This window comes from Corythoichthys intestinalis, chromosome 5, assembly GCF_030265065.1.
Source record: "Corythoichthys intestinalis isolate RoL2023-P3 chromosome 5, ASM3026506v1, whole genome shotgun sequence".
Classification (NCBI taxonomy): domain Eukaryota; kingdom Metazoa; phylum Chordata; class Actinopteri; order Syngnathiformes; family Syngnathidae; genus Corythoichthys; species Corythoichthys intestinalis.
Window position 1 is genome coordinate 38,342,179 of NC_080399.1, and position 14,338 is coordinate 38,356,516.

The 14,338-nt window shown below is 36.7% G+C and overlaps 1 protein-coding gene across 3 annotated transcripts in view; it reads right to left on the bottom strand.

Annotated features, from left to right (window-relative positions):
* Positions 1 to 970: 970 nt before the first annotated feature.
* elmo3 (engulfment and cell motility 3) overlaps positions 971 to 14,338 on the bottom strand; it is a 49,309-nt gene continuing 35,941 nt past the window's right edge. For 2 of the 3 annotated variants that reach the window (XM_057837410.1, XM_057837412.1), the window contains 6 exons: positions 13,456 to 13,619; positions 13,275 to 13,387; positions 13,084 to 13,188; positions 7,225 to 7,304; positions 7,053 to 7,133; positions 972 to 2,062 (listed from right to left, as the gene is read on the bottom strand). In XM_057837410.1, coding sequence (XP_057693393.1) covers positions 1,850 to 2,062; positions 7,053 to 7,133; positions 7,225 to 7,304; positions 13,084 to 13,188; positions 13,275 to 13,387; positions 13,456 to 13,619 — 756 coding nt within the window. In that variant the 3' untranslated portion in view covers positions 972 to 1,849. Of the gene's footprint in view, positions 2,063 to 7,052; positions 7,134 to 7,224; positions 7,305 to 13,083; positions 13,189 to 13,274; positions 13,388 to 13,455; positions 13,620 to 14,338 lie in introns of all 3 variants that reach the window. The other variant, XM_057837411.1, reaches the window with a different exon arrangement.

Genomic DNA, 14,338 nt, shown 5'->3' on the forward strand with positions numbered 1-14,338 from the left:
ACTGGTGGATTTACTTGATAAAATCATTGTAACAATTTGCTCTTGTTTTTATTAAGTAAATTTTACGTCTTGAAAAAGGACCACTTTTACATTAGTAACAGTCAAATTAATTTACATAAAAAAAAAGTAAATTTTAAGTCTTATAAAATTTACTTAATAAAAATAGGTGCAAATTGTTACAATGATTTTACCAAGTAAATCCACCATTAACAATTGTAATAATTTGCACTTTTTATTAAGAAAATTTTACAAGACGTAAAATTTACTTAATAAAAGTGCAAATTGCTACTTTGTATTAAGTAAATTTGACGTCTTGTAAAATTTTCTTAATAAAAGTAAGTGCAAATTGTTACAATGATTTTGTCAAGTAAATCCGCCAGTTATTTTTTTCAGTGTATAGGTATATTGCTGTAATTTCTATCACTATGTACGGTGAGTAATTTAAATCGACAAAACTTTCTCCAGTTTGTAAAATATTAATGCTTCTGGTGTTAATTAGGTTGGGCTGGCGTAATTTTGAAAGGTTTCTGCCTCATTTGTGGTATAAACTGTGGCAGAAAATTATGCGGATATTCAGGAAATTCTGTTTCCAACATCTGTATAAACCAAGTACATGACTTTTGATAAATTTGAGATTATTTCTCATGCCTTTCACTTGATTTTTTTTTTTACAGGCTAAGGGCTTGTCAACCCAGCACTCGTTGTTGGGTTGTACACTATCATTAAAAAAAAAAAAAAAAAAAAAAAATCATTATTTGTCCACAGATCAGAATGAAATTTGGTAAATTCGATGGGTCATTGAACCAGAATTATAACTTTTTATTTTGTGCATGTTACTTCAACAGAAGCAAGTTGCACAAATAGCAAATTTCGCTCTAACATATTTGGTAAAAGTGGACGCCAAACTGCGGACATAAATAAAGCCAAAACTGAAAAGTTTGCAATGACAATAAAAACAACAGGACAACAATATATTTATTGAAATGTATTCAAGAGATTTTTTTCAAAATCCAAACAACAAAACACACACACAAGTCTAAAGGTAATGTCAGCTTTTTGTTTTAGGACAAATGTTGGCCTTCAACAGCGGACTATTATTTCTTAAGAAAAATATTTGTATAAATCATTCTCTATTTTCTATAATTGTCAGAATAAAATTTGTTGTTGACCAATAGTCTAAAACTGTAGAATGTACCTGAACTGTGACTATAATCCTATATAAAACGCTTTTATAAATAATGCAAAAACTACGTGTACAAACTGTGATCTAAAACATGTTCTGTCATAAAAACACTTTGCTCATTTTTTTTTTTTTTTTTTAATTACAGAGTTGATTATGGCCAGCATATACCTTGACATTTATTATGAAATCAAAATGATATTTGGCCAAGACTTGGTTGTGATTGTTTTGACACATGTACCGTACTTCACAACTAGATCTGGTCAATACTGGCACACAAATATATTTGGTTTTCTTAGAGAGCTAGCATGTATTGTGAGAAATGTATAACACCACATTTGGCCAACTTTCATGCAGAAATATTTCATTATATATTTCATTACAAGAAGCTAAAACTATTATTGTAGATACATTATAGTGAAGAAATTTAAAGTCCAGTTCTTAATGGGTCTTGTTTCACCCTTCCATAAAATAGGGTAGACTTTCAATGATTTCATATGAGTCTCTATAACTTTGGGACAGGTTGGTTAAAAAAACAAAAAAGCAAAATTGCACTTGAAATTGTGAGGTTCAGTCAAGCTGCGTGGTTGTTAAAGACGAGCACAGTGGCTGTTGGAGCTCGTGAACATTCAAACAATCCTCTACACACAATATTTACACAGGCACACGTTACTGCTCGGTTTGACTCAAGTCGTAGCAGAAGTTGTAGTTGCTTGGAGGCTTGGGGACCACGGGCGCGTTCTCCGGGATGGGGATGTTCTCCAAATCCAGTAGGCGGAGTTTAATCTCCATGGAGAGGAGGATGTCCAGCTCGCTACGCATGGATTCGCTGCTCATGTCTCGGCCAAGGAGGACGCTCAGTCCGTCTGTCCATAGGCAGAACTGACAAGACAGAATTGTTTGATCATGTTTCAGTAGCATTGACGGCGATAGACTACAAGTCAAAATGGATTGACCGTTCAGCGCAGAGGTAAGGCATAGACTTCAAAACTCTATTGACCTGATACTTCGTCATTCTTTGCGTCATGCCTTACCATAGAGGGCTGAGCTTCATTTAGTAATAGTCATTCAAAGAAAGCATACGCTCATGTCCAAGCCGGATTTAAGATTGGATTTTTGAAGAAGTACGAAAGCTGTACCGCATACAAACAGGAAAGATTGTCTCAAGAGTGATTTGTTCGAGGATTCAAGGTAACTATTATATTTTTCGTACCCTGCATGGATTTTTAAACGTGAAAAAAATCAATGGGAGAAATCAGCCACTACTGCATTGGTATCATAGTTCGCCACATTTACGTAAAATAAACGCTAACTGCACGGTTTCTTTGCTTTTAACCAAGATTCGAAACTGTTTTACGTCCATATCTATAAGGAATTCGGGGATTTAAACATCTATTCACAAGAATTTTCACCAGAAAAGCTCTGTGTACGTCAGGCGGCCGCTAGCCTCATTCACTAACAGAGTAGCATTGTGCTTCCGCATATTTACGTAAAATAAACGCGAACTGCAGTTTCTTTGCTTTTTAACCAAGAATCGAGACAGTTTTACATCCATATCTATGAAGAATTCTGGGATTTAAGCATTGATTTACAAGAACTTTCACCAGAAAAGCACTGTTTACGTCAGGCGGCCGCTAGCCTCATTCACAACAAGTAACTATACAACTGTATAATGACAATAAAGGGCTATTCTATTCTATAATAAGCTGTGATTGCATATAGAATTAATAATCTATTTATAAATGATTTATAATCGATTCTGCATGGTTTTCTCAAGGATTAAGTTTCTGATGTGAAAATTGAGTGATTTATTAGCTGTTGAAAAAAATTTAAGTTGCTATTTTGGGCAAAAGCTTAAATGATATGTTAAATATTTCTATTGATCCTGAAAACATAGGTGATTATCTCTGCATTTTGGTGATTTTTGTGTATCTAGTGAAAAATCTGAGAATTTTATAGGTATTTTAAGTTTTGTCATACTTATATAAAAAATAATTAATCGGGATTTTATAAGGGAATGACTTTGAATTTTTTGATGCCGCTACTCATGTAGACTCATATATGGCTAAGGTAGGTGCCTGTTTTTGTTTTAGGTCGGTAGCAGATTTGGTTTTGAAAATATTTGAACATGAAGTTTTTGAAAACAGGCCCCCAACGGATCGGCCCAGCACCACGTGTCATGTCAATATATTATGAAGTCTATAGGTCGGGAACCTATGTCTCTCGAGCCATATCTGGCTCTTTTGATGAGTGCATCTGGCTCTCCGTGAACCCGTAATTTTAAATGTGGAACCGGCCGGCTCGTTTGACATGAATGAGCTGTGATAAGCTGATGGTCCATTCACACATTTTTCTTGGACCTTCAAACATAGGTCGCAATAATATGATTCAATTCAGTGCCCATTAGTGGTCCTCCTGTCGCAGATTACAAAGAGATGGGCGTTAGTACAGAGCTCGTCTTGCGCCTTAAGTCTCCGCTCAGCCAGCAGTGACTCAATACTGAGCGGTCTGAAGTATATAAAAATGCATAGGGAAAAATTAAACGACAAAAGTGAACTGCGTGGTACCTCAAGTCGTAGACGTAAGCAATCAGTTTGACTTCCATGACTTTTTCACCTTTCAAAATTGTCGCCACTTCCAGGAGAGAGAGACTTACGAAATAGCTGCTCAGAGAGGCTCCGTCTCGGCCAGTGTCACTTACACGTTCCCTGGTTGCGATTTCCACTTCCAGGAAATACATGCAGTGCCACACCATGACTGTATTTGTTATTTTCCAAGTTGTGAGTGTGTAAGGATTGTAACATACCAAGTAACGATGTTAGGCTTTTGTTGTTTTCTAAAGATTTATTTCAATCACAACTCGGCGAATGCTTGTAAAAACCGAGCGTGCCCTCACTCTTGCTCCTGCATGATGCGTTTAAATGCGCTAATGAAAAAAAAAAATAGTGATCACAAAGCCAACTCGAACAAGCTGGCAACAGAATATGTAAATATATACAGTGGGGCAAATAAGTATTTAGTCAACCACCAATTTTGCAAGTTCTCCTACTTGAAAAGATGAGAGAGGCCTGTAATTGTCAACATGGGTAAACCTCAACGACGAGAGACAGAATGTGGAAAAAAAAAAAAAAAAATCATATTGTTTGATTTTTAAAGAATTTATTTCCAAATTGGAGTGGAAAATAAGTATTTGGTCACCTACAAACAAGCAAGATTTCAGGCTGTCAAAGAGGTCTAACGTCTTCTAACGAGGCTCCACTCGTTACCTGTATTAATGGCACCTGTTTTAACTTATTATAAGTGTAAAAGACACCTGTCCACAACCTTATTCACTCCAAACTCCACTATGGCCAAGACCAAAGAGCTGTCGAAGGACACCAGAGACAAAATTGTAGACCTGCACCGGGCTGGGAAGACTGAATCTGCAATAGGTCAAACGCTTTGTGTAAAGCAGGGGTGTCCAAACTTTTTGCAAAGGGGGCCAGATTTGGCGTGGTAAAAATATGGGGGGCCGACCTTGGCTGACGTCCTTTACGTAGAACAATATATTTAAGCAAAATTTAACAAGCCATTCAGTGTGTCACATTTGCTTTATTATTTTTTTTTAATGAATAATTTCAACAATCTCGCAACTAGCCTTTGCGGTGTTCTCTTTCGTCTCTCGGGCTCTTGCGAAATACTACTGCTGTGAAATTAAACTAGCTTCAAGTAGCTTCAATTTCTCGCAGCGGATCTTCCCTGTAATCTTGTCGTACATGTCAGCGTGTCTTGTTTGGTAATATCGCCTCACATTGAAATCTTTAAAAACAGTCACTGTCTCTTTGCAAATGAGGCAAGACACAGTTGTTGCGTATTTTAGTGAAGAAATAGTCCAATTTCCACCTATCCTTGAAGCGTCAGCCGTCACAGTTAATTTTTTGTTGTTGATTGTCACCATTTTAGAAAATTGGAAGTTGAGGGTCACATGGAGTTGTTTAGCCCATAAATACCTGCAACATGAAGCAATTATCAGAGAATCCCAAAATTTGAAAAAATAAGGTCCTAACGAAACCTTTTTATCAAATTTGTGAAAAGAAAAGTCAAAATGAATATGTGTAATAAGCGCTCTAATATCTATAACCCATGCTAAATCATGTTTTTTTCTCATGGAACCTGCAGATGCATGTGTTGACTTGCATCCATCTTTTTTTTTTTTTTTTCTCAAAAAAGAAATGTCAAAATTCTAAAGTCTGATAATCATGAAATTTTAGGTGTATCAAATGTGATACATTTGGCAATAAAGGGTTAAGGTGCTGCTGCCTTTTAGTGGGTAAATGAGGAGCAGCATTTCGTGTGTAAGCTACTTCATATGCTGGTTGCAGTACTGCAGACCAATTTATTAAGTCTGTGTGTGGGCCAGATGTTATTGATTTTATGATAGAGGCTGGGGGCCGGATGAAATTTGACCACGGGCCGCATTTGGCCCCCGGGCCGGACTTTGGACATGTCTGGTGTAAAGAAATCAACTGTGGGAGCAATTATTAGAAAATGGAGGACATACAAGACCACTGATAATCTCCCTCAATCTGGGGCTCCATGCAAGATCTCACCCCGTGGCGTCAAAATGATAACAAGAACGGTGAGCAAAAATCCCAGAACCACACGGGGGACCTAGTGAATGACCTACAGAGAGCTGGGACCACAGTAACAAAGGCTACTATCAGCAACACAATGCGCCGCCAGGGACTCAAATCCTGCACTGCCAGACGTGTCCCCCTGCTGAAGAAAGTACATGTCCAGGCCCGTCTGTGGTTCTCTAGAGAGCATTTGGATGATCCAGAATAAGACTGGGAGAATGTGTTATGGTCAGATGAAACCAAAATAGAACTTTTTGGTAGAAACACAGGTTCTCGTGTTTGCAGGAGAAACAATACTGGATTGCATCCGAAGAACACCATACCCACTGTGAAGCATGGGGGTGGAAACATCATGCTTTGGGGCTGTTTTTCTGCAAAGGGGCCAGGACGACTGATCCGTGTAAAGGAAAGAATGAATGGGGCCATGTATCGAGAGATTTTGAGTGAAAATCTCCTTCCACCAGCAAGGGCATTGAAGATGACACGTGGCTGGGTCTTTCAGCATGACAATTATCCCAAACACACAGCCAGGGCAACAAAGGAGTGGCTTCGTAAGAAGCATTTCAAGGTCCTGGAGTGGCCTGGCCAGTCTCCAGATCTCAACCCCATAGAAAATCTGTGGAGGGACTTGAAAGTCAGTGTTGCCCAACGACAGCCCCAAACCATCACTGCTCTACAGGAGATCTACATGGAGGAATGGGCCAAAATACCAGCAACAATGTGTGAAAACCTTGTGAAGAGTTACAGAAAACGTTTGGCCTTCGTTATTGCCAACAAAGGGTACATAACAAAGTATTGAGATGAACTTTTGGTATCGACCAAATACTAATTTTCCACCATGATTTGCAAATAAATTCTTTAAAAATCAAACAATGTGATTTTCTGTTTTTTTCCCCCACATTCTGTCTCTCATGGTTGAGGTTTACCCATGTTGACAATTACAGGCCTCTCTAATATTTTCAAGTGGGAGAACTTGCACAATTAGTGGTTGACTAAATACTTATTTGCCCACTGTATGTGTATATATATATATATATATATATATATATATATATATATATATATATATATATATACATACATATATATATATATTCATACATACATGCAGTATATAGACACACACAGACTGTATGGCTCTCGTGGAATCATATTTTAAAATATTTTGGGTATTTTGGCTCTCTTGGTCAAAAAGGTTCCCGACCCCTGGTTTAGCGTCTTAAAAGGCAGCCAGTGAATTAACGATCTGGACTCACGTCAGTCCTTGAGGGGGCGATGAAGTTGAGGCTGTATTCCTCCACGTCGTAGGTGATGCTAAATGCTAGGTCCAACACATCCTTTGTAAGACACGGAGAACAACAGTAAGTTGACATGTCAATACATACATACTGTAACCAACGTTAACGTACATAACCACGAATCGCTCACCTTGTTCTGTTTGCCTTTGTTCTCTTTCATGTGAGGACATTCTTTGCCCACCAGCAGAGCTTTGATGTCGGCAACTGGGACTGAACAACCAGTTCGCACAGTTAGGGGAGAACGGGAAGGTTATTACACTTAATATCATTTGACCCTTTAAGGGCAGTGTTGAGAAATACAGGTAGTCTCCGGGTTACAACGTAATCGACTTACCCTAATTTTCGCACTACAAGACGCACCTGACTATAAGCCGCCACCCACCAAATTTGGCACGAAAACAGAATTTGTTCATAGATAGGCCGCACTGGACTATAAGCCGCAGCCGCTTTCACTGTATTATGGGATATTTACACCAAAAGATATGAACCGGTAACACTTTATTTGACAGCGGCATCATACGACTGTCATAAGACCAAATGAACCACCATGAAACTTTGAACCAATTGGCTGCAAAGCTTCATCGCTCCAAAAAACTTTATTTGGCCAACACTGCTGCCTTGGGGGAGACAGGCAACCTCTGCTGCCACGTGCTTTCAACACTGTTGTGTTCCAACATGCCTCCTAGCATACAGTGCAGTGCTGCAAATATCAAAAATCATGTTCTGTGCTAAACATTTCTTTAGTTCCTGGTCCAGTTTAAAAAAAAAAAAAAAAAAAATTATTAATTGCTAGTTATGGTATTTGGTAACACTTTATTTGACAGTAGAGACATAAGACTGTCATTAGACAATTATAATTATAACACTGTCCAAAGCATTAATGAATGCTTATAACAGATGTCATTTAGTGTTAACCGGCTAATTATTTCACTTTTGAATGGATGTAAAAGATCCAAGCTGTACTTAAATGGAGTTAGTGACATAATTTGCCAGGTAATACTAAATAACATCTGTCACAAGCATTTATTAATGCCCATGGTAGTGTCATGACACAATTATGACAGTTTTATGACACCGCTGTCAAATGAAGTGGTAAATATTAACCCAAATAAATCAACAAATAAGTCGCATTGGACTATAAGCCACAGGTATCCAAATGAAGGAAAAAAGTAGAGGCTTATAGTCTGAAAATTACGGTATGTGATTTCGACTTTAGGTCTCATCGTTTTTTTTGTTGTTGTTTTTTTTTTATGTTGACTTTTGTTTTGTGATGCATGCTTTTATTTTGGCGCAGTAAGCGTACAGCAGGTAGTACTTCCGCATGCCAGTGCATGTACACAGTGAGGAGCTGAGTGACAGCCTGCGCACACGTTTGTTGCTTGTGAAGCATCCAGATGCGATGGCTGAATGTAACTCCTTTTGGACTGTTTATTTTGCGTTTTCCAATTGTGGTCAATTACTTGGGGCGAGTTTATGTGATTGTTTTTGATGATGCATTCTAATCGTTTGTTATTGCTGTTTCAGCAGCTACTTGTAAACGCAAATCTGAATAGCTGTTATTGAAGATGAGACTGATTTAATTTCCTTTTATTTTAAGTTTCATTCTGCATGTGTTGATGTCATGAGCAGCTGAATAAAGTCAGCAAACCACACGGAGGTCTGACATCGTCATTTCGGAGCTTAGCTCACTGTCTAGGTAGGACTTAGCTCAAACGTCTTGGCAAAGACAGTACAATGACGTATAATAGATGTTTTTGGATAGTTTTTTAAAATTTATTTTGGAGGGTGTTTCGAGGTACTTAAATGGTTAATTCCGATTTACGCGGAATTCCAGGTTACATCGCCAGCGCAGGAACGGACCTTTTTCGTAAACAGGCAACTCCCTGTATAGGTATTAAAATGATCAGAACTGCGGCAAGAATAAATCCACATTGTTTTTCGTGGACAGTGACATTACTTTGAAGTAAGAAGCATTTACGATTTTTTTTCCCCATAAAGGTCAATTTCAAAATTTTAATGTACATTTTATATGGGATTTTACACAATAGGTTTGTAGTTATGAAAGTTACATTTGAAAATATGAGGACAAAACTTCAGTTTTGATTCACATTCTCTAGCTAGCTAATTGGTGGCTTGCTGGTATTTTAGCTCTTACTCAAAAACATGCGTTGGAGTTGGTTGTCATAATTTGGATGGCCAGGGTTTTCACACCATGAACAGTTCAAGTTATTCTTATGATTTTTAATGTGCCTATTATATAACTAGAAGTAACAAAAGATTCTAGAAAATAAAATAAAATAAAACAACAATCTGTACGTTTGGAGACATGATGTTGATGGTCAGTTCTTGAGTCAACTTAATTTTGTGTTGAATACCTCTAAATGAGTTTTGGATTGCAATGAGTTCTTGGTTTTTCACAATCTGAAATAATGATGTGTTGTGTTATGAAGGAACCAACAAATTCAAACCTGTTCTAATCAATGCTAATGTTATAAAGTAATCTTGTTAATGTTCTTTATTCATTCAGACAAATAATAAAACAAACAAACAAAAAACTAAATTTCATTTAGAAGATTGTAAAGAAAATAAAACTTAAATAACACGTGACAGCAAACCCCCGACTGGGATTGTGTCAAAATGTGTCAGGATGTCTTTGATTATATAAATAGTATTATTATTGGAAAAGTGTTAAAAAGTTGAAAAACAAAAAAGATGTCAAATCCAACTCAAACCATTAAACTGCCCGCTAATATATGAACGACTATTCAGAGACGTGTTGATTAAACTTTTCTCTGTGTATATAAATAATATTTTTAATGTATTCAGAGTAATGAAACTCATTCTGTTTGCAGATGACACCACTATATATTTTTACAGTAGTGACAGTAATATTGAACTTGTAACTACTGTGATCAAGGAAGTAAATTTAATTCATGAATGGATGGATATAAATAAATTATCATTAAATATTAAGTAAAACTAAAGCAATGATTTTTGGGAATTGAAAAATGTATGTTGAATTACCATTTAATATTGAAGGTGTACAAATTGAAAATGTTGTTGAAAACACATTATTGGGGGTTAGAATTGACAACAAACATGGAAACCCCACGTCAAGACACTAAAATCCAAAATTTCAAGAAGCCTCTCAATTTTGAATAAAGTTAAGATATATCTCGATCAGAATGCACTCCGTACTGTACTTTGGTTCTTCCATATTTTACATACTGTGTGGAAGTGTGGGGGAATACCAATCATAGTACCACAAATCTCATAGCCATAATACAGAGAGAAGCAGTTGGCATCATTCATAAGACTGGGTTTTGGATCGCACCCATGAACTATTTTATCAATCTAGATTGCTTAAACTTCAAGACCTTGTCAATTATAACACATCTATAGTTCTGTATAAAGCTTTTGATTAGTTAACTGCAAATTTACAAAAAGCTCATAAAGCTCATAAAGCTCATAAATTAAGACGTTACGGGGAGTTCACACTTCCTAAAATTCGAACAACTCGCAAAAGCTTTTGTGCGTCTGTACGCGGAGTGATATTATGGAACAGTGTGACTGTACAACAGTGTAAAATTATTCACATATTTAAATTGTGCTATAAACATTTCATTTGGTCACAATGTATTAAGGTAAGTTAAATGTACATCACTGTTTTATGTTACTGTTAACTGTGTGTTTGTAGTCCGATAACCATTGCTGTATTTGTCCATTACCATTACTGGTATGCCATTGCTTTATATACAGTAGTAGAGGTGCAACAATTAATCGACAACTATTCGATTAGGAAATTAATCGACAACTTTTCTGATAGCCGATGAATCGTTGAGGACCTTCGTTACATTAAACTTGTCTAAACTCTTTAATTTATAACATATATACGTATAACTTCTCAGTTATAAATATTAACAATTCTCTTCATTATATTTTAGTTAAGTCAAAATTGAACGAACAAAAAGCTGCTTTTAGTTTGGAAAACAACAATACACATTTTTGCCAATTTTCGGACATCTTAATGTATAAACAAACTTCTTTATAAGGCTGCGACAACTAATCGATTAAATAGATTCATAAATTAGTTGCCAACGAATTTGTCAATCGATACAGTTGAAGAAAATAGTCATCTATTTTGTCTTCAACATGCCGAAAACAACTTTAAGGTAATTGAAAGAAGTGACATTTATCAGATTAATCGGACGATTAATGAAACGATTAATTGATTATGAAAATAATGGCTAGTTTCAGAGCAAACATACTGTATGTATATGGTGGGAAACACAGACAAGGCTGAAAAAGCAATTTTTGCTCTTGCACCCCTCTTTAGAATAAACTGCTGTATTTTAAGCCAAAAGAACTGTTGTGTTCAATTGAAAAATATGTCTATATGCTGCCATAGACGTTTCATGGCGCATTATGCCCCCAGACTATTTTGAATGTTTCCTTTTTACCCTGGAGACCCCCGTTTACAGACACTGCACAACCACTTTTGTTTCAACCCAGCCATAAAAACAAGTAATTATATTTATTATTCAAAATGTCTATTATTTTTAGCTTAGAATTATTAATAGATGTCTAATATTTCAATTTAAAAAAAAAAACTTCAAAAAATAATTCACTTGGGTATTTTAAACTTTTAAACAAATTACTTCATAATGAAAGAAATAGTGTCTGTAAAAAGGTCACAGATATCTACCTCATAACTATCACTTAATTGTATTTTTTTTGTTACTGTCACATTTCCCCTGATATTTTAGATGATAAATAATCAATCCAAACAAAGAAAAATTGGGGAAAAAAAAGTTTAAAAGGGTAAATATTTGAAGAAGAAAATCTCGACCACTCCTTGTTGTCTGTGAATTCGGCATTGCGGCCCTTGTTATATTACAGTGTTTCACCCATAAAATCCCCACAAAGTCCGGCTGTGACCATTCACAGCTGTGTCTTGACACTCGGTGAGACATGCTACACTGAGTTTTTGGATCGAAACAAGGTAAGTACGCGATAACATCTCGTTAAAATCATGGTGTCTTTAATCATCCTCTCTCATGCTCTCACCTCGAGTTACCGGAAAGCCACAAAAAAACATACAGTACATTGCAGTCGAACGCTAGCGCGAGAATTATGGAGACAGTAGGCTGACTGACGAGCATACTGTCCATTATCTTTTCGATCCTTGTTGCAATTTGGATTGCTTATTATGGGATGATATCAATGTATTAGATACATTGGACGCTTAAATCATAAAGCCTAGGTCCTAGGCTTCAAGGCTAAATACAATAAATCGATAGTGTTAAGTACTCACATTTATACATTCCCTCTATGCATATGGAGCCTTTTATTCATATGTGTTGCATTCACATTGTTTAATCATAATTGGAAAAAAAAGTCTATTTTTCCCACTCATCTGATTTGGCCTACTTTTAAGGTGTCAAAAATGCCCTCCTGTTCAAAATGTTTCCTCCCCCAGAAAAAATAGAGATTTTAAGCTTTCCAATGAAGTATCACACATGCATATAGGACAATTTTGAAATTTGGCCAATTTTGGGGGTCTCAGAGCAGAACTTCAAGTCACCTGAGTGTTTTCTGTCATATATATATATATTTTTTTTTCTCTTTGCTGACAGAGGAAAGTGCAATGACGGGTATTGTTTTCCTTTACCTTTGTCGGAAAAAAGTACTATGTAACTACCTAAAGCATAAATAGGTTGCAGGAATTTTTTTTTATGTATATGCATTTTAAATGAGATTTCGAAATGGGATCTAATAAGTTTTCTTCGTCCCACTCCCTTTTAGATATTTTTTGTTTTGTTAGTTTTGTTACTTGTTATGTAACCAGTTGAAAGCAGATGAACTGTACTTGTAAAAATAATTGGAACTGCCTGAAATGAATTTCTTTTTTTTAATAATGTGAATATCAATGTTAAGAATTGTGACAACCAACCCCATTCTCACCTATGCACATTTATCCCACACTTACTCTTTTCTTGCAGCGTTTCGATGGGCGGAGTTTCCGAATCCTCTTCCACGTCGCCATAGTGCAACATTTTGTAATTGGGCGACAAGCGACAGTACCACAGTTTGTCTGGGGTGGAAGTAAGTAATGTGAATGGTGGCAGTAACAACGAATCTGTTTTCTCACTCAATCGCTTGTGTATGCACATCACTCACCTTGTCTACGTCGACTACTAATCTTTCGGAACATGGTCCCTTGACACAACCGGTTGAGTCTTTGTTGACGGATCAAGTCAAGCAGCTCAGGTTTCAGACGCTCTTTCAGTTCACTGCAAAAACAAACACAGTACACTTTCCAAATCATCGTCGACGCAAGCGACGCAAGCCTTGGACTCACAGAACGGGTGGTGCCAAAGTCTCTTCTTGGTGCAGTCGCTCTGTCTGACGCAGTTTGAGGATCTCGCTGTAGTTGAGAGCGTTCACTTTGTTCTTGAAGAGCTCCAATGACGTAGGCTTGGTGGACAGCGTGCGTGTGATCTGCTCCCTCACCACTTGCATCACCTGGGAGACAATGAGATGCTCATTATTGCTTCTAATTCAGGAGTTTTCTTTTAATTTGAGCGATCAAAAAAAAGATGAGAAAATATTTATTTTTATTTCAAACATTTTTGCCCTTTTTTGTGTCAATTGCAAAGCTGATGTACAGTGATCCCTCGCTACTTCGCGCTTCAAAATTCGCGCTCTCAGTCCATCGCGGATTTTTTTTTTCCAATTAAATAAAAAATAAATAAATGCAGATGAGCTGTCCCAGGCAATTGTGTAGGCTCATTCTCCCTCCTTCCCTCTCCCTGCTCTTTGTTGGTCAGGCAATGCACTGAGGTTGCTTATTAAAGTTAACAATGAATCACAGACGTTTGGGTTTGATCTTGCTAGAGACGCGAACTTCAAAGTGCAGCATGTGTCAATCAGTTTAACTTGTTAAACAGTTACTGTGGCAACTTATTGTGCGTAGGTGAGCAGCTTGAGTGGATTTGAGTGACTCACTCAATGAAGCATTTAATAAAGCCAAGTATTTTCTACCTACTGTATTCATGTTTAAAAATTTGAAGTGCTTAAAAACCATTTACTAAAATATATACAGTATATACATAAGTTTTTTTAAAATTAAAAGTTGGGGGAAAAAATGAAAAAAACATGTCTTTTATGTATCTCTTTCCAATGCTAGATCTGAATAAATACATTGAACACACACACACACAAAAAAACCCCTACCTCGCAGT